The sequence below is a fragment of the Diorhabda carinulata genome, chromosome 3 (assembly GCF_026250575.1).
Source record: "Diorhabda carinulata isolate Delta chromosome 3, icDioCari1.1, whole genome shotgun sequence".
NCBI lineage: Eukaryota > Metazoa > Arthropoda > Insecta > Coleoptera > Chrysomelidae > Diorhabda > Diorhabda carinulata.
This window is the reverse complement of record NC_079462.1, coordinates 17,624,207-17,644,271: the sequence shown is the minus strand read 5'-3', so window position 1 is coordinate 17,644,271 and position 20,065 is coordinate 17,624,207. Positions and strand designations below refer to the sequence as shown.

The 20,065-nt window shown below is 29.7% G+C and overlaps 1 protein-coding gene across 5 annotated transcripts; it reads right to left on the bottom strand.

Moving 5' to 3' along the window:
- Positions 1-1,470: 1,470 nt before the first annotated feature.
- Positions 1,471-18,158, bottom strand: LOC130891802 (serine/threonine-protein phosphatase 2A 65 kDa regulatory subunit A alpha isoform). 5 transcript variants are annotated; one of them, XM_057796774.1, is made up of 11 exons: positions 18,062-18,158; positions 16,957-17,085; positions 16,728-16,882; positions 11,118-11,495; positions 10,866-11,060; positions 9,684-9,789; positions 9,427-9,584; positions 9,106-9,369; positions 8,704-9,017; positions 6,291-6,559; positions 1,471-4,586 (listed from the first exon to the last, which is right to left on the bottom strand). In XM_057796774.1, exons 3-11 carry the CDS (start codon positions 16,809-16,811, stop codon positions 4,576-4,578), a joined length of 1,779 nt encoding a protein of 592 aa, XP_057652757.1. In that variant the 5' UTR covers positions 16,812-16,882; positions 16,957-17,085; positions 18,062-18,158; the 3' UTR covers positions 1,471-4,575. The 5 variants fall into 5 exon arrangements, with proteins under 5 accessions (XP_057652757.1, XP_057652755.1, XP_057652758.1 ...); XM_057796772.1 differs by lacking the exon at positions 18,062-18,158 and having other exon boundaries at positions 1,471-6,044; XM_057796775.1 differs by lacking the exon at positions 18,062-18,158 and having other exon boundaries at positions 1,471-4,580.
- Positions 18,159-20,065: the final 1,907 nt, after the last annotated feature.

Genomic DNA, 20,065 nt, shown 5'->3' with positions numbered 1-20,065 from the left:
GTTATTAGGAACACCTTTTTTGTCTTATTTTTTATTGGTAAATAATAGCCTATGTAATTGCAAGTTGCCTCAAATACATTTTTTTACTTTTTTGCACGTGACTGACAATGTTAAAAACCCGATTAATCACCTGGCTTATTTTTTTTTCTTATTCATAAAAACAAATTTTGGGGTTGATTTAGCCCCGTTATTCACCGCCCTGGTTTACAGTTTCATAATAAGTGAGCTATATAACAAGTTTTCAGTTTGCGAACTGTAGTCATAATATTAAATATTCTGGGTTTAATTGAAGTTGCAACTGTAGACATTATGAGGCTCAATTCAAATTTTGCATAGTGCATTTTTAATTGACAGCGCTACACAAAATTTCAGCAAAGCGAAGTAGATGAAACAAATTTTTATCTTAGTGATTGAAGTTCTGAGAATTTATATCCCAGACCTCTGAATGCTCTAGAAATCGTCGATTGTGCCACTCGTACGAGTGTATTCCTCATAAGATTATGATTTGGGTAAATATCAATCTAGGAATTCGCAGCTAGGTACAAATGATTTTAGAATAAATCACTTTTGCACCGAAGCAAATTATAATTTTTTACAGCATTAAGTATGTATATGTATACATTTTTTACTATTTCAAGGAAATCAATTAAAAACATTTGCGTCAAAAACAAAGTAATCCTGTTAAATAAACCTGTAATTACAATTTAACAAACCATGCATTAATAATATTACGAACAAGTTCGCGAAATGGGTCCTTACCTTAAGTCGGCCCTGCTTGGCTACAATGGAATTTTAAATTTCAGCGAAGGCACATATTTTTTTATATATAACGGAATTCGTTTGATCGCAAGTTTTTTTATAGCAAACGGTTTATTTCTATTGTTTCTTTTGGATAAGTTAGTATAGTGTTTGAATAAATTAAGAACGCAAGTGTCTATTAATTAACCCCATGAATAGAAATCTTATAAATCAATAAGATAAACATTACAATAAATAAAAGCATTTATTATAAATCAACATAGAGACAACAGAACTTATTTCGAATTGTCTAAATATAAAATACTTACACCCTGATGGTACCGCCCCTGGAGGACCGGCAATCATTAAAAATACTTTCGAATGGTGTGGCGGGCCGAGGACTCTCCTTTCCTATTATAATAATTTATTTGAGATACTGAATTATATGCAATGTCTTGATCAAAATGAAATTTGAACCATGCCCACATGCTACTAAAAACCCTTTCATAGTTTATAGATATTTTCAAACTCCTTGTTGTATATTTTTTGTTAATCTTTGTTTTCTAAAATGTTGCTGATTAGTATAATTGCGATATTGAAATTAGTGCAAAAGCAGATATTATTGTCTAATAATTTTTTTCACAAATAGTGTAAGCTCCAAAATAAAAGTGTGTTTATAAGAGAAAAAGGAATAGGTTAATGGCAAATACACCTTAAGATAAAGATGACACATAATATACTAAATTTATTTTTTATAAAGTACTACTTATAATACAAAAACAATCTTATTGTATAAAAACATAAAATCAAGTAATATTTCGAGTCCTCCTTTCAGAATGTAATATCAATCTCATTATTTAACATGGATAAGTATATAAAACAAATTAAACTTCGAGATTGACATACAACAAACAGGCCAGTCTGTAAACATTTAATTTTTGTTAAGTATTTTATGCTAACATCATTAATATATAATAAAAATTCTTCTAAATTCAGATTAAATTTTAAGACTGTTTAATATTATTTCTCGAACTTCTTGTTTTAATAGTTTCCTAAGTTTCCTGATGTAAATTCTTAGATTTCACTGAATCATTATATACTTTCACCAAGTAATTTATTGGCCAAAAAATTGTAAAAGGTTGCCCAGCAACTACAAGTTATTTTATAGTGAAAAAAATTATGACAAGCGAAGTATTTAGTTTTTTTTGTCATATAAACAAATACAATTTTATTTGAAGAGCTATATCCTGAATATAAAATTTGGGTTTTTATATCTACTATAGTATTGAAATTTTCTGATACTTTTCAAACTCATCTGTCCTTCTTAAGGACAACAAATCACGTGATATTCAGAGTTTTTTAGATAGTTATTTGGCGTAAACTTCACCAAACTTTAAAATGAGTAAAACAGCCCGGAGGTCTTATAGTACGCTATCCCTAACTTCTGTAAATCTTCCATGCATCTAGCTATTTTCTACGTGTACACTCTCTTCTTCTTTTTGCATAAGTAAATAGATGTTTGAATTTATATACTGTTTGCGCTTCGTATTATTCAAATGTATGACAATATAGTATTTCACAAGGATGCGAAGAAACATCTTTTGAACAACTAACTGTCTTTTAAATTGTTTTTTAAGTAAAGAAATTTTGAGAAATTGAGAAAAATTCAACGTGTATAATAATAAATTTTAGAATTATTATTGCAATCATTTAAAATTTGTAATTAAATTCCATCTAGGATGCTGTTTGTGAATATATAATTGTCTTGTTAAAAATGATTATTTCTTTTTAATAACTTTTTCACAAATTTATAAGGTTGGTAACTAAATATAGCACACAATAAATGTAAAACACATTGACTTGAACTAGTTAAAAAGCTTGACATTGGGTACTTTACAAATTGAAAGAAATTCATTTAACACAAAGAATCAACATTTGGGATATGCACCTTAAACGAAATAAAATCGACCATTTCTTGAAGATGGATTGTTTAAAGTAACATAGTTCAAAGCCTCACACATCTTTGGCAACTCGTAGTAAACTATTGGACTTTGGATGGGAGGTAATGCCACATCCCTCATACAGCCCTGATTTGGCACGATTGATTACCATTTATTTCGAAGTTCAGTTTTTTTCTTATAATGCACCAGAAATTTTATAAGCGCCGAATCATGAAGCTGAAAGAAAGGTGGCAAAAGGTAATTGAGCAAAATGAAAAATATATAATTGATTAAAAACTACTCTTTGTTAAAAAAGTGTTTTATTTTATACTACAAAACCGAAATTACTTTGTCACCAATCCAATATGTTTCTAAACCATCAAGCTAACTTCTTTGAGATAATCCCATGTACTGATTTACGTTTACTTCGGTAAGATAATGAATTAGTTGTTGTAAACTGCAGTAAAATAAAAGTTATGAGGTGTCAATCTAGAAACAACTTAAATTAAGTATCTTAAATTCAACTCAAACCTCGCAAAATGAAAACTTAATTCTAAAATTTTTAAATCACTTATTGACTAAATTATATCACACTGATAACCACCCTTTAGTTTCTCCCGAAATTTACTCACCCAAAGAATAAATGAGATCAACAGAAATTTATTGTTTGGAGAAATGTATTATAATCAGTAGATACAATAGCCTACATAATGCTATGGATTCGTATATGACTAAAATGGAAAAATAATTGTTTGTACTAGTTCTATTGAAGTAGAATGTAAATACTTTGTGTTTACAAGCTGTCGAAAAAAATTATATCTTTAGACTATAGTGAATCTTCCATAGTCAAATTGAAAATTCTAGAACCATTGGTTATATTCAGACTAAACATCCTGTTTACTACTGTCTGATGCTTCAAGCCAAATATAAACCTACGACCTATGATCATACAGTTTTGATTTTTGTGTATTGGAAGTAAACAGTGTGATCAGTACCTTCCCTATTCTATTATTCGATGATTTCAAAGCATTAAAATACCACAATAAGTTCTAAATAATCATCAAATTCACTTTTATTTGAATATAACTCTTCAAACAAAAATGATTCTTTTATTTCCTGAGTGAATCAGTTTTCACTAGTAAAATGAATTCTTTTGAAATAGTCAGTATATAAAGTAGCAAATAAAACTGAAAGTTTTAAAGAAAAATACCTATTTTCAGATCTACATATTCTGTTAGATAATAAAAATTGTGTTAGACAGTAAAAAATGATTGTCATATTTATTTTACATCAATAGCCTTTCTGCTAGTGAAATAAATTTTTATAAGCGAAAGGTATATAAGGTATAATTTTAAAAAATTAGTATAGTATAGTTTCACTAAATTTTCGACAAATGTAGGTTTCTACATGTTCCAAAGAAATGAAACTGGATACTTTTGATTTAAAAGATAAGTTTTACTGTCTTTATGCTCTTTATCTCATGACTAAACGTCTCAGAAGTTCCTGATGCCCACAATCAAATTTAGTGTTTGTTTTAAAATTTTAATTTTCATTTAATTATTTTACTTTTGAACGGAGGTACCGATATAATACTGTCAATATTTTAAATAAAAAAAGACAAATTAATATTGAAGAGAATCAAGCAAGAAAAAGCTTAACAAAACGTACTCTGTAGTAGACAAACTGGCCCATAAACAATGATTTTCTAAACTGCTAAACTCTATATTACACTTGTTTTTTATTGAAATAAACGAGCACAACAATTGTGATATTACAGTCTATTTAAGATTAATTATATTAATATGTATAATAATTCCAATTTTTTCACTTTCTTATCTGAATAAATTTTTGTTATTCTTATTCTCATAGGTAGATGCTCTTCTTAAAATTTTCTTGTTCAACCTAAAGCTGCAAAAAAATAGAATACAAAAGGTTTTATCCAAACCAAAAATTATTAAAACAAATCTGTTCAAAAGTTAGGAATATGGTCTTTATAAAAATGTTGGCTATGTCATGTAAAAATATAGGATCTAGTCCTTAATTTTCATTTACATTTTTGAAAATCAGTACAATACTAAATGTAATGAAAACCCATGTCATTAATCAAATTCCATGTATATTTCTACCAAAAAGATGCTTTATATAAAAAAAATTAAGGCAAAATAAGTCATAATACAATATATAATAAAGGATCGAGTAATAAACTCACCTGCAGACTCTTAACTACACCAAATATATAGTGTTATCGATAAAACCCATCAATACAACGTTAAATCCGACCTAAGAAAATTAGAGGCTGAAGTACTACAAAGAGAAGTTCTCTCACTGGTCCTCAACATCTATACAAGAAATATCCCAATGGAAGATAGTATTATGTTGGCTTTTTATGCAGACAATATTGGTTGTAAATACTAACCATTCAACAATAGAAGTGATAAGATTACAACATACCATGAATATGAGAAAAGACTAGGTATAAAACAGAAAATCGAGAACATGAATAATTTTAAGAAGAAAATATGTAGAGAGAAACATGATCACAAGTCGATTCGAATAGCTTGGCAGAACTGAGATAAGTATTCAACTATTTTCAAGTATACTACTGCAGAGAAAATAACTGGACACTGTCCAGTAGTGAAGAGGAATAAGGACAGTTATACATAGACATAAATACAAAAGTAATTAAGGTAAGCCGTCAAATTGAAGAACTGCATAGTAGTACACCAAGAAAATGGAAGGACAGGCATTACTCCACTAAGAAAAGAATAATGAGACCACGTAGTGACGACATCAGGGAGGTAGAAGTTCTTTCTAGAATACATAGCACTATGGGATAAGTTAAAAGACATACTGAAAAGAGTCCCATATATTCGGAATTACTTTTGCAAATAATGGAATAGCATTGATATAATTATAGTAAAGCTTTTGAAACTTCCTTATTACACAATTACTTCTTAGTTTGGTATATATATGTATATTTTTTGAAAATCTAGTCTTAAATTTCATTTAATCCTTCATTATGAAATTATATAATTCATAAATACAGAAAAAATGACAGTTACACAGTCGTTATGAAAAGTGCAAGTTATTGTGATAAAGTGAAAATTGAAGATTTTTGATGTTTTCTTCACCTTCAATAAGAAGATTTTTGTTGTCCTCACTCCTAGTACCATAATTATTTAATTCAATAAATATAAAATGTTTGATTAGCAGTTTTTATTTTAATAATTCAAATTTCCAACAAAATTTATATTAATTGGAAAACATACTACCTCAAATATCATTTTTCAAATAATTTTATATGTTTTTCAGACCTTCCAAATTCTATAACAAATTATATTCTTGATTTATGCAATCTTGTTATTACTGAAATATAAAAATCTAAAGTGAATTTTTAGAAGTTTTAATATTAAAATGAGCCAAACCGCTGAAATAGTCACAATTTAAAGTAGTTGTTGATGTTAAATCCGTGATTTTTGAGATCAGCATATGATATAAAGTAAAATATTGATGATTTTTGTAAAAGAAAAACTTAACCACAGTTTATTTAAGGATGACATTTATGTTAGAATTCCAAAATTTTCTGAAAATTTGTCGTGATAAAATCCTTACCAGCAATGCCCATGATTGCTTCGGACGCTGAATATTTGACGTCCACGTCATTATCGACGTTCAGTTTGTCCAATACGGGTTTAACTTGCGGTTGTATAACAGATTGATCAAGTTGTGGAGCTATTCGTTGCAAAGTTTTGGCAACATTGAATCTGACGTTTGCTACTTTGTCATTTGCCATGCTGAGAACTGTAGGTAATAGTAGTTTGGTTGTTATGTCACTCCCACATGCTTCTGCTAGAACGTTTATGCAAAACAAACACGTCATTCTAAAACAAAAATCAGCATTAAACGTTTTAATGTATAAATAATAATGGAAATTTAATTTCTTACAGCAGGAGAATTTCAATTTCAGTTTTTATTTCAAAATTTAATGAGAAATGTTAACATACTAAATACCAAATTCTGAGGCAAAAAGATGTTATTTTAGTAAATCTTAAAAAAAAATTCCGGAGATATTGCGTTTCCTACAGGTTTCTTGTCTTATCTTTTGCGTATTATTGTTATGACAAAGTATTCTAGAACTGGGAGAATTCCATTGTCCTCACCAAAGAATTTACACTTGTGAGTTTCTTACCAGGTACAGGCGGCAGTGGCTTGTAAAGAAGCTAGCGAGGAGGCATAGTTTTTTTTTCAGAAATTAGATACTTTTTCTATCCAGGGCTATCATATTTTTAAAGTGATTCAACCCAGGAAGACACCAACACAGTTCTAAACTTTTTTTCCTATACCACAGAATAGAAGACTTTTTAATTTCTTTTCTGGTGAGTGTATTTCCTTTAATCCAGAAACCCCCACTAAAAAGGCTTATTTTTGAATATTTAATAAAGGTCTCTTTTCTACCCGCATGTCAGCTTTGATGACATGGGAGCTTATAGCTTTGATCCTTAATAGATAACTATCATGATGAATCGCTATGTTACATATTTATCTTTTGAAGTAAATTTTCACGTATTTTCAAATTATAAGACTTTCTGCCTGTAAAACTCTTGGGGACAAACTTAATGATAATGAGTATTTTTAAGCAACCCCAAATGCCCAAGATTCGGTTTTTATTGTGGTTTTTGTGCCTGATATGTTCTAAGTTAGAGGTATTTCTTTGGAAAGTATTGGTAGTCAACCTTTTCATTTAGAATCATGGTAAAGTTGTTTCTATGCCCAATTTCTAAATAACCTTGTTGGTGAGATATATTTAGATAGGATTTGGACTCTATTCTTGATACTTTCATTATTTTTACTTTGCTAGATAATCTGAAAATGGACTCATGGACTAATCAGCCTAGCACTAAATTAAAATGTGTAATGATTTAAAATATCCCAGTTAGACTCTTCAAACTTCAGTGATACTTACTCAGTCAAGCCTTTAAGCCTAAGTCAAGGGTTTTAATTGTGTTGTTCTGATGAGGTGACAAAAAATTGCGCTATAGGTGTTCATTAAAAGTCCATTAAAAATAACAACGTGTTGATGATTTAGAGCAGTTTTTGGCCATGTTTACACGTAATAAATAAGATTTTTGCGTCGATATGAGACAATGGATGAATCATGGATCCAATCCTTCACTCCAGAACCACAATGATCTTCATCTGAGCGGACTGGAGCCGATGAACCACGTCCGAAGCGTCCAAAGGAACAACAGTCAGTTGGGAAGGTTATGGCTTCAGTATTTGAGAATTGAGATCAACGACTACGACTATCTCCAAAAAGGAGAGACAATCAATAGCGAATACTACATAGAGTTGTTGGAGCTTTGGATGCAAAAATCATGGAAAACGGCCTTATATGCCGAAGAAAAAAACACTTTTTCACTAGGACAATGTAATGATTCACAAGTCGATGGCAACGATGCTGATGCTTTTATTGAAGAATAAAACTTTGAATTGTTTTCCTCATCCACTGTATAGTTCAGATCTGGCTCTCAGTGACTACTGGCTATTGGCTGATCTCAAAAAAAATGCTAGCTAGTAAAAAATTCAGTTCAAATGAAAGAGCAATTGCTAAAACTGAAGTCTATTTTGAGACAAAAGACAAATCCTCCTACAAGCCTTCTGTCTTGGCTTATCCTTAGATATTCAACTTCAGAATATCCGGTCTATGTTATTTCAGTTTAGAGACGAAGATTTCATAACTGTATGTTGTGTTTGGGTCATGAGTAAAAGTAAACAATTGAAAGAAATATTGTTTTTTCTGTGGTATGTCTATAGTATGCAGAGGTTTCAGAACAAAGAAAATGTGATGACAAAGATGTAAAGGAAATCGTATAGTTTTTATAAAGTGAAAGATGAAAATATTAACAACTAAAAAATTGTTTAACAAGTAACTACTAAGTTATCACAAAAAAAGAGATTGATAAATAGCCGTTTTTAAAATAACATCCAACTTTAGTTTAACGATTTATGAAATACATTTTCATACCTATATAGATAATTTTGATCCCTAGACATAGCCAAAACTTTAGGTATAATTGTAGTCTCTGCCCATTCAGCTCCAAACTGATCCACTAACTTCCTTAAATTCAATGTGGCAGCTTCCCTAATAGCGAATACATGATCCATTAACCAAGTCATACATAATGCATTCAGTTTTTCATCAAAAAATTCTCTTCCCAGTTGACCTGCTAACAAAGGCATATATTCTATGATGGCTGATCGTACTCGCCATTTTGAATCTTCTGCTAATTCTACAATTGCTGGTAGAAGTGATTGAGAAAGTTGTTGAATACCAATTACCTATAACAGAAGAGAAAATATAAATATATGAAACAATTGAATTATTATGATTAACATAAAAAACAATAAGAATGTAATGTATTCTCACCTCATTTACACAATCCAAATTAGATATAATGTTAAGTCTGACCTCAGGACATTCATCTTTTAATTGTGTCAAAAATAGAGGTAATAAGTGCTCAATAGTATTGTGTCTACCAAGAATTGGACTTAAACCCATTATGACAGATGCTAATGCTGATTTGACATGTTGATTGGGATCTGCTACTAATTCCTTGACACAAGGTAATATATTAGCCATTATAATATTTTCTTGATGAGTCTTATCCAAGTTTTGACAAAAATCTTTCACCTAAAATATTTTAAATGTTTCAAAATCCAAATAACACGTATATGTTTAATTAATTACCTTATTCGCCGCAGCAGCGCGTACTTCAGCCTCAGTGTCTTTTAATAAACTTTGGAAAGCACTAACCAAGTCAGTTCTTGTGATTTCCGGTCCAACAGCCTTTTGTATTTCCGTAAATTTGTCTGCTACCATGTAGCGTACTCTCCAAGAATTATCACCTAAAACATCAATGTTATTAGACAATCACATTAAAAGTTCATATTTCGAAATGATAATTATGTTTGCGCAGTCTAAATGACAGGTATTTCTTTACTTACTAGTGCACTGTCTAAGAGTGGGCATTACTAGTTGTTCTATATCCTCTTGTTGCAAAAGGGTCGCGATACTAACACAGGCTTCTACAGCGAGAAGTCGAACCGAATCCTAAATATAAAAATGACTATCAAATATATTCAAACCAATAATTTCATTATTAATTAAAATTCGAGATCAGGTTTATGCAACAGAAATTTTGTATTCAAACTGTAACAACTATGGAGCCTTATCTGTATTTAATACCATAACTAGAGTCTATGGAAGAATAGTAAAAGATCTTACAGAAACAGAATGTTAACACCAAGAAGAGGAGGAACAATATAGCTTTCCTGCGGGAAGATCTTACACATATAATATGCTCTGCCTAAAAAAAGTCAAAGAGAAAAAAGTAGAAAGAAATAGGGTAACACATCTATTGTTCATAGACTTATTGGTGAAGAGACCACAGATCTTGTTTTGGAAAATAATATAAAAATATGATAGCTATAGATATTTAGCCACAAACACAAAGGGACGGATGACGCCGAAATAAAATCGCAAAAATAAGCAAGGCAAAACAGAGATAAGCAGACAAATAAAAATGAGAATATATGATACATACATACATGATACCGTGATGAAAAGCACATTAATATATAGATCAAAGAAGTGGCAACTAAAAGAACGAAGATGGGAAAGAATGGCTAATGAGAGAATTAAGGAACAAATGGGTGTAAAAGAGACATGTATAGAAAGGAAACAAATGTTATGGTACATGCATGTTCACAGAATATATATATATATATATATATATATATATATATATATATATATATATATATATATATATATATATATATATATATATGTGTGTGTGTGTGTGTGTGTGAGTGTATGAGTGTGTGTTCCTATATTTCAATAGAAGCGAAACATTCACCCCACTCCGCTCCTCCAAGTCCATGATTATTCAAGAAGCTATAGAAATAGACAAACGTTCAAACTGTCTGTCCTCTATTTAACAACATTGCTACTTCAAATCAATATAACAAGTATTTAGATATGCAAAAAAATATATAACAAAATATTCATACAATATCAATAACTTCATTGACACCCTTAATTTTTGAAATATCTACCAAAGCTTTATTTAAATTTTATCTTTGTAATTATAACTAGAATTTGAACTAAATGAGCACTATTCATACCTGTTCGTCTTGAGCTAAATTTACAAACATTGGTATTAGATCAGATTTCAAATATTCCAATTCTACCACTTGAGCTAATTCGCCAAGTTTGGTCGCCGCAGCTCTTCTAACCATTGGAGTGTCATCTTGACATAGCGCTCTAAAATGAGATCGTAATTCACCCTTTACTACTCCTGAGACTCTGGGATAACAGACCTGAAAAAAACATAGTGTCAAATAAATTCGAGTTTTTAACTGAAATTGAAAACTTACTGAAAATAAACCACAAGCTGATGTCCTGGTAGTAAACCAATCACCCGCTGCCAATCTTTGAACTAGAGGTACAAAATGAGTCTCCAGGTCAGCTGGACTGTGTTGCTGGGCTACAGCTCTTAGAGACTCTACAGCTTTATCTCTGACTACAGTTTCTTCAACTGTAGCCAAACTCTCCAAAGGTGATAGTAGACAGTAAGCATTTTCAGGACCCCCTACTAGATTTATAAATGTTCCCAGTTGTTCAGCCAATGCCAATAATACTTCATCTTCGTCATATATGGTTTCCGTTAAAAAAGGAATCAATTCTGTTCTTGTGCGTTCTACTCCCAGTGCCAAGGCGATAGTGGAGAGTTTTTTTATTGAATTAAGGCGAAGCTAGAATAACAAATTATTTAATAAGAATCAATGAGAAGAGATCAATTAAAAACCTTAGGATTATTATTGTATTATTTCTTCTAATTATACCTTATAGCCCAGAATTATGTGTATTAATTTCTAAATATATATATATATATATATATATATATATATATATATATATATATATATATATATATATATATATATATATAAATTTTTGTACTTTTTGTAAAACTGAAAAATAAGGAAGACACATCTCTTTTAACAGTGTGAATTGAGAACCTTATATTTATCTGCTAAACTTATCTGATTTATTTCAGAATAAAGACAAGCAATTTCATGTATTCACCTACTTCCTTCCATATGTAAACATTGTAGTTCGTAGTAGTAAGTGGAGCTTAAAATTATTATCAATTACAGTAAAATGCATTTTAACTTTCAAGTTTAAAGCTATATCTCTATACTTTAGACCTTGTTGCAAAGAAAAAACTATTTTAAAACTAATGTCTTCAAAATATTGAATATTAAACGAAATGAGATGAGATAATCCTCACTTACTTTTTGGACATACAATCAGCTTAAAAAGTTGATGTACATAATTCTGGATTATCATGTATATTATTTGAGACTTTGGGTAGTTTTTTTTATTATCTTTACAATATAATAATTGGTACGGATCGAATTCAAAATATTATTTTAGAAGTAAATTCTCATATATAGATACTTGCTTTAAATATTGCTTAAAGAAAACAAAATTATATGTATAAGGGAAGATTATAATCTATTCGATAAAATTAATGTTTAGTTTGAACATTATGCCTGAATATTCCACTGTTTGTAAATAAATACATAGTTGAAAAATTGAAATAACCATCAGTTAATTGCAATAGCATTAAGACTTTTTTATTGTTTAAAGAAACCGCCAGAAATAAATCAAATTATTTGAATTATTTTAAACAAATAATAAGCCAAAAAAAATTGTTGCAAAATAGTTCAATTCATTGTGACCCAAAAATTACATGAATATCTTAAAAATAAATATATTATATGCAACAAGATCATTTTTCCTAGTTTTTGTCGATAGTATTTTTATCTTTTTCCATGTATGGTGGGTGGGAGTGGGTTTTTATGCGAATTTCATGATTTTTTGCCCCTCTCTCACTGTCCTTGTCACAGGTAGTCACATTTGGGAGACTACCCCCCCCTACCCTAATGTGAAGTCACATATTTTGCAAATTACATTTAGAAATCATTAAATGAAAACAGCAGTTTGGAAAGCAGTTTTATTTCCGTTTAAATTATTTTTTAATAAAATTAACATCAAATCAAACAATTAACAAAACAAAAAACGACTACTTATATTAATTGAAGAAATTAATAAAACAAAAAATTTCAATAGAATTATATTAATTAAAGATATGAACTTCATAATCTTCAGTCCATGGACTTTAAATTATTTATAACTGTCACAGCAGCTACTTTGTTCTCGTTTGAGTGGTATATCATCATACAGCATCATCGTCATCATCCACACAAAGGACGAAAATTCGCGATAGGTAAAACTTTTTGTTGTCTCTTATGTAATTACTTGTGTTTATTAGTGACTTTGTATGATGGAAAATATAGTTTACGTAAAGATTACATAAATTATTTTTTTTGTTTATTTTAAACTTATTTAATAAGTTAAAAACACAAAATAGCAGAACTTAGAAAGATACTGTTTCATCCACGAAAGTCAGTGGTCAAATGAAATAGAAACAAAGAAATCACTGCTAGACACAATGCATTTGGGGGCATTTATTAAAGAGCGCCTAGGCGGTCGGCACGTACACTAGTAGAGTGTGTGACAAAACAATATCTTATATTGGGTTGGCGATGTAATTTCGGTTTTGTAGTATAAAATAGTAGTAGTATATGATATACATAAAATAAAAAAATAAATTTTCCATTTTCCTCAATGACCTTTTGCCACCTTTCTTTCTGCTTCATCATTCCGTGCTCATAAAATGTCTGGTTCTTATCAGCAAAAACTGAACAATGTGATAGAAGGTCATCATCATTTGTGAAAGTTTGACCACGAGTTGCCAAAGATGCGTGAGATGTTGCATTATCATGGTGAAACAATAAACCTTTCTGATTTGACAATTCTTTTTTCTTTGACTGCTTCATCCGGTTTCATTAATTGATGATAGTAAACATCAGAATCGGTTGTTTGGTTCCTTGGAAACAGCTCAAAAAATACAACACTTTTGTAATCCTACCACACCGACAGCATGAGCTGTTTTGAGGAGTTTCAGCATTCGATGTGGTTTGTGCTGGTTCGTGTTTGCTCCATGATCGTTTTCTAACTATGTTACTGTACAGGACCCATTTTTCATCACCAGTGATGATTCTTTTCTAGAAAGGGCCGACCAGAACGTTGCTCATTTTTGAAAAAGAGCAATCAACACCATAAACTTTATGAGCCACAGCAGCTTTCTTTACTTTCTTTTACGGAAGTACAGCACTAACATAAGTTATTCATAAAGTATAGCAAGGCTCTCTATGAGTAAAAAGCGAAAGTACTTAGTGGCCAACCTTATATTTACACAGATACAGTTGAATATGTTTTTGAGGTTTTTGTAAGGTAATAGTTTAAAGTTCGTTTTCAAGATTATAATAGATTTTAAAATGTGACGGTACGAAATTTAGGAGCACTTCCACCTCTTTGTCACACAATGTCACACTTCGTCGACCCTCTCTCGCCCCCTTAACGCGTGAAGTAATTTATGGATTGCCCCTATTTTGCAAATAATTAGACATTACTAATAATTGGTATAAACTCAAAATATAGTCACTTAGAAAACTAAGAATTATGTTGAAAGAAAGTTGAAATAAATTTTATTTAAAACAATTAGAAAATAACAATTAAACAAAACTTTGGATGAGTAAATGTTATAAAGAAATAGAACTACAAAATGACACATTAAAAATGATGGTAACATATGAGAAAGAAAATCTGCATAATTATTTCAAAATCATAATTAAAATTTTCAAATTTATACAAATATTGATGAGGGTCAATTTTAACCCAGTAAAAACCCAATTATTCAAGTGAAAATATGAATAGGTGCACTGAAAGCTGATTCTATATTAGTAATGTACGCCAAGGTGTAAAATAAAAAACAATACCATGGGACATAGCTTCAAAGTACACAACAACTACCATCATTAGCAATCATTGACTTTTACTTTCTGCTATTAGTCATTAAAATAAATGATATCAAATACGGATAAAATGTTTTTGATGTAATGATGTAATTTTTAATTACTTACACAAATGTTTTAGATAGTTGAATATAAATAAACTTTTTATCTAATGTAGAAAAAAAGATAAATGTTTTGTCTACCAAATATATATCTACAAAGAGCTTTTGTAGATTGATAATGAGTATTCCATAATGCCTAATAGGTATAATAGAGAAAACAAATGCAAACATTTACTCCATTTGTTTCATAAAACAGTAGTTACAAAATTGGAGTAACCTACTGATTATCTAAAAAAAATTACATTTCTGCAAGTATAGCAGACCCAGTTATCCACGGATTCCTACCAAGATTTTTCTTTTACAAAGTAAACTAATTATTTAATAGGCTACATAATTTTCCTACCAAAAATCGAAAATTAAGTGGATAAAATATTTTTGAACATGTGTGAACCTTACCAAATTCCCGTGTAATCAAGGTGCACTTTTCTTTTAAGGAAAACAGCCAAGCTATTTAGAGTAAAGCATGCGTGGATAAAACAGCGAATCTCATCTCAACATAGAGCAGGACATTTGTAAGCCCTGGTGAACCCGCAGCATTTTCATTAGGAACATACTTATAACCTAATGATTCTCTTTTCGCCCGGGCCAATGACCTATTCTATAGTCAATGGGTAACAGAAAACTCTCTTACCCTTTCGCCGTTTTGGTACTGGTGACAGCAGCTGCCTTTCCACTCAGGGAGGAATTGATTTGACTATTACACAGGGTCAAATCCAGTTATTACATTTCTCAAATTGAAACAGATTCTTAAGCAAAGTCTTTTATTGTGCAAATCAATTTTATATTCCAGTATTATTAATATTATTTCATTTCCTTAATATTGATTGAAGATTCATTTTTTTAAGCATCATAAATGTTATTGATTATTGTGTCTTTCCATTCTTTACTGTGAACTGCTTCCATTTTGTTACAATATATCTTTATCAATATCATGTATTATGCTCTGTAAATCCTTTTATATCTATTAGACTGCACATACACCTGATTACACAATTTTTGTAAATGTTATTCATGATTCTCATATTTTGTACTTTCTTTTTCACTGTACACAATCCTAGGAATTATAAGTTCTAAATCTCCATTCTAGTTCATTTCCACCTTCACTAAATGATTAAGTTTTTTCAAATACATATTATTTCATTATTCTCTCTTATTAATTTGTCATTTGATAGGAAAATTCCATCAAGGCAATAAACATATAATGTAATTTTATTATCACTAACAAAGCAATTACAGTAACAAAGAAAGCAAACAATATTGTTTCACATACATTTTTACTAATCAACTCCAGCTAAATTATCAGATATATTTTTAAATTTGCCTGTTTTACATGAACATAGAAATAAAACAATTATGTTGAGAGTAATTATCAATAGAGAATCCAATCTACCCATCTACCCTATATATGGATTATGATATTCCTTGGATTTATTTTAATGCTGATTTAAATAAATTCTTTGTAACTTAAAGGTAAAGAGATAAACTTGGATACTGAAATAGTAGAATATTCATCCAAGATATTTTACTTGAAGGATAGACAAGTATATTAATTTGATAGGTTTGCTGCATTGAAAGTCCAAGTACCAAATAATCACTCACTACATACTATATTTTTAAATTTTAATAACTAATAGATACCGATTAATTTCATATATATCCAAAAACATAATTTAATTAAAAAATGGATCATATTAGTATCTAGATTTTTATGTTATTTATTACTTTTCACAGCCCAATCATATCAATACACACTTCCTAGATTCAATTTATGGGTTGGTCTATAAATAATTTTACGTTACATTTTCAATCTAGGAAGATCTGACAAGAATGATGTCACTTTAAACAAAAAAGGGTTAACAGAAGTCAATGTTTTTGAAATATATTGATATATATATAAACCATAGGTGAAAAGCAAAAATTTTTAATTACTAATAAATACCTGTACATCTTCATTTTTGAGTTCATCGATTAAAACAGCAATAGGATACAAAGAATCATCGCCTGCTGAATCGCTGGCTGCCATTATAGACCCAAGTCCGGTGGTAGTCGCCGATATCGTCGTTTTTACTCGTTTGTAAACACGTTGTTACACACCTAATATATTAATAAGTTATTTAAGAGTACAAGAGTATTAATGACTATGTGAGTAATAGGAGTATATTACTTACAAATTTTTTAAATGCTTTGTCGACTTCCCCAAAAACTGACCTGTGTTTGTGGTTTTCAACACTTTTTTACGAAATGAGAGGCGTTAGTGGCATCTTGTCAAATGTCAACGTCAATTCTCAGAAAGCCAACTGTTAAATGTTATAATATTTGATTATATCCTAGTTGTGATATGAAATATCAACAGAGAAATATTTAATTTTTTAACTATTTGGCTAGAACAATCGATAATTGTGAGACATTTAAACAATGCAATAATTTCTTAAAATACAGCTAAACCAGAACCTTATTTCAAATAATAAGTTTTGTGTGTGATAGTGAAGCTTCTATCCCAGATATAAAAATATATATTGTAAATAATCCATTCTGTAAAAGAAATATTTTACACAAAAATTGTCATGTATAACATCTTTTGTACTATTAATTACTAGTCTTTTATTGTTGAAATAGTTGAAATCTGACTTCAATATCTCTACAAAACAGTCACTCATGTTAATTTTATTTATTAAACAGCACTAATAATAGATTTTTAAATCTAGTTAAATTTGTTGTACATTATATTTTGGCAGATCTTCCCTTTAAATACCTTCCCTTAAATACCTATCTACGGCCCAAGAACCCATTTTAACCTTTGCCTGGTCAAAACTCAAATAAGTAAGGTAAACACCCAATTATCTACACTTTCAATAACAAGATTAGTTACAATTTCATAAACAATATAGAGAGTATTTTATTTGGTTTCCTTCATTGGTATATTTGATAGATATTTCAATGTAGATTTGCCATAATAATTTTTCATTTATTTCGTTTTTTGAATTATTTTTTTATTTTTTGGCCTAAAAAAAATTTTACCACAAATATATATATATATATATATATATATATATATATATATATATATATACTTATTTCCAGCCATATCTAAAAAATTGAAAAGAAGAAGTGATTATTTGTTATATGAATACATTTTAGTAAGTAGTTAGCTAAATATACAGTTTTTTTTCGAAATTGTAAGCTGTAGCATTCATACTTCTAGCGCCTCTTATAATTTGAATATATTAACTAAGAGAGTAGTGATGTATATTAATTGTAATAATATCCACTTACCTTAAAAATGAAATATATATCCAAGTTCAAAGATTCTCAAATAAAAAAATAATCCAAATGCACAACCAACGAAACTCAACAATAACACAACGAACACAATACAATAATGAACACAAATTGCAACATTTATATACGTACCCAAAATAAACAACTTTACAACACAGCTTAAGGGTTGAATATATTTTTAAATAATTTTAGCGCCATCTGTTATTGGGGTAGTTCGGCAAGCAAAGCTAAGAAAAAATGTAATTCAAGCTACGACGTACAGTAAGAAAAGACGTGCTGTGGACGCCAACTCTCCACTGCCATCTATTGGTGGCGTCCACCTCGACAAATGATATCCTCATAAGGTTAATCTACTATCCTATTCTTTATACAATGGTAGCAGTTTATGAGTTGTGAAATAGAGCAACATGAGTGTGGTCAATGCATCAAATCATCCCAGGTACATTAGATTTTATAAAGAACCTCAAACATTTCAAATTTGTATTCAACTGAAAATAAATGATAGGTAATTTTTCCCTTCCTTTCTTCCAATATCATTCAAATCAGGAATTGTTTGGGGAAATTTTATGAATGCATCTATTATTTCCTGTCTATTGAATACCTCAATAATTTTGTGAATGCATCGACTCACTAATGATTGGGAGATACCCAAAAAATAATTATTACGTATTACCAGTACCAAAAACCTTCATTGCTGCCAATAACTAAATGAGCCTTAACAACTTTTAATACTATATACCTAGCTGCTACATATTTGCAATGAGTTTATGTAAATCAAAACCAAATAAAAAGTAAAACAGTGCTTGCTACTGTAGTTTTTACAGGTTTGTCCAGATATATTTTTATTGTGTTAAAACATATCTGAAAGTTTCTTTTGTTAGCGGAAATATTTTTTTAAATTGGTCATCACTGAGTTGTATAGGAGGGTTTCTTAAAACAACTCAATGGGGCTCTGCAACAATTTCTTCAGCTTCTTCTAGTTCTTCCAGCAATCAAATATAGAGAAGATTATCAATTTCTACAATCCCTTTGTATGACTACAATTATAAATTATGTATATTCAAGTATAACTAAGGATCGACCGATATGATATCGATATGGCCATAAAATTTTGACGGTAATCTTTTACTATAAAAATGAGGTGAAACGGTAAATCTCATTAATTAAAGATAACACATTGATAATCGTATTATATTACCTCGTTTTAGTCATTTAAACCTTACTAATATCAAAAATACTGCAGAGCGAATTCGATCTTCGGAAAATATCACTATGAGGAATATAAATCGATATGGTGATTCCCAAAATTTCGGCTGTCTGATTTCATTCGTTGGTTGGGGATTCCCAGAATTACCTTACACGCTTGGAAACAGTAATTCAATATATTAGTATTGTTCTCGTTTTTCACAAGCATGGATCGTTTTATTGTGGGTTCTCAAAAATTACAGAAGTCATCTTTACAATGTGCGAAGTCAAGAAAGGTAGCATTGGATAAGAAAAGGAAAAATATGTTGAAAAAAAATTATAAAAGGCGGGAAAAAATATCAACAATTGATGATCCCTTAGCTCGGTGGGCGCAGAAAAAACATTTATTCATTGATGTATGGCATTGTAGTTACTTACCTATATAGTATCCCCGCTAAGCAGTGTTGCCAGTGAACAATTATTTTCTTCAACCGGAAATGTGTACCAGAGTGCAAGAAATCGTCTTATTGCAGATAGAGCAGAAAGTCTTATTTTATTACAGTGCCGAAACTTAACTTTACATATTAGTTTTTGTACCTGTTACTTTAATTTACATGTTCAAATAAGAATAAGATATCATAGGTTTTTTATTTATTATTTGTTTTATTTTTAAGAATTTTTATCTACATTTAGTTTATGTCCTTATATTTTTAAAAAATTCGTAAAAATTTAAATATTTAGCTATTTTTATTATGCCGACACCTATATAGGTCAATATCGAATTTATTTATCGGCCGATAACGATCGATCCCT

Bases quoted from the DNA above. Each gene is read 5' to 3' on its own strand.
- LOC130891802 (XM_057796771.1), bottom strand. From the start codon at position 16,811: ATGGCAGCCAGCGATTCAGCAGGCGATGATTCTTTGTATCCTATTGCT. The intron at 11,496-16,727 runs GTATTTATTAGT...TTGTTATTCTAG, and splicing joins TCAAAAATGAAGATGTACAG to CTTCGCCTTAATTCAATAAA. The intron at 11,061-11,117 runs GTAAGTTTTCAA...TGTTTTTTTCAG, and splicing joins CAGCTTGTGGTTTATTTTCA to GTCTGTTATCCCAGAGTCTC.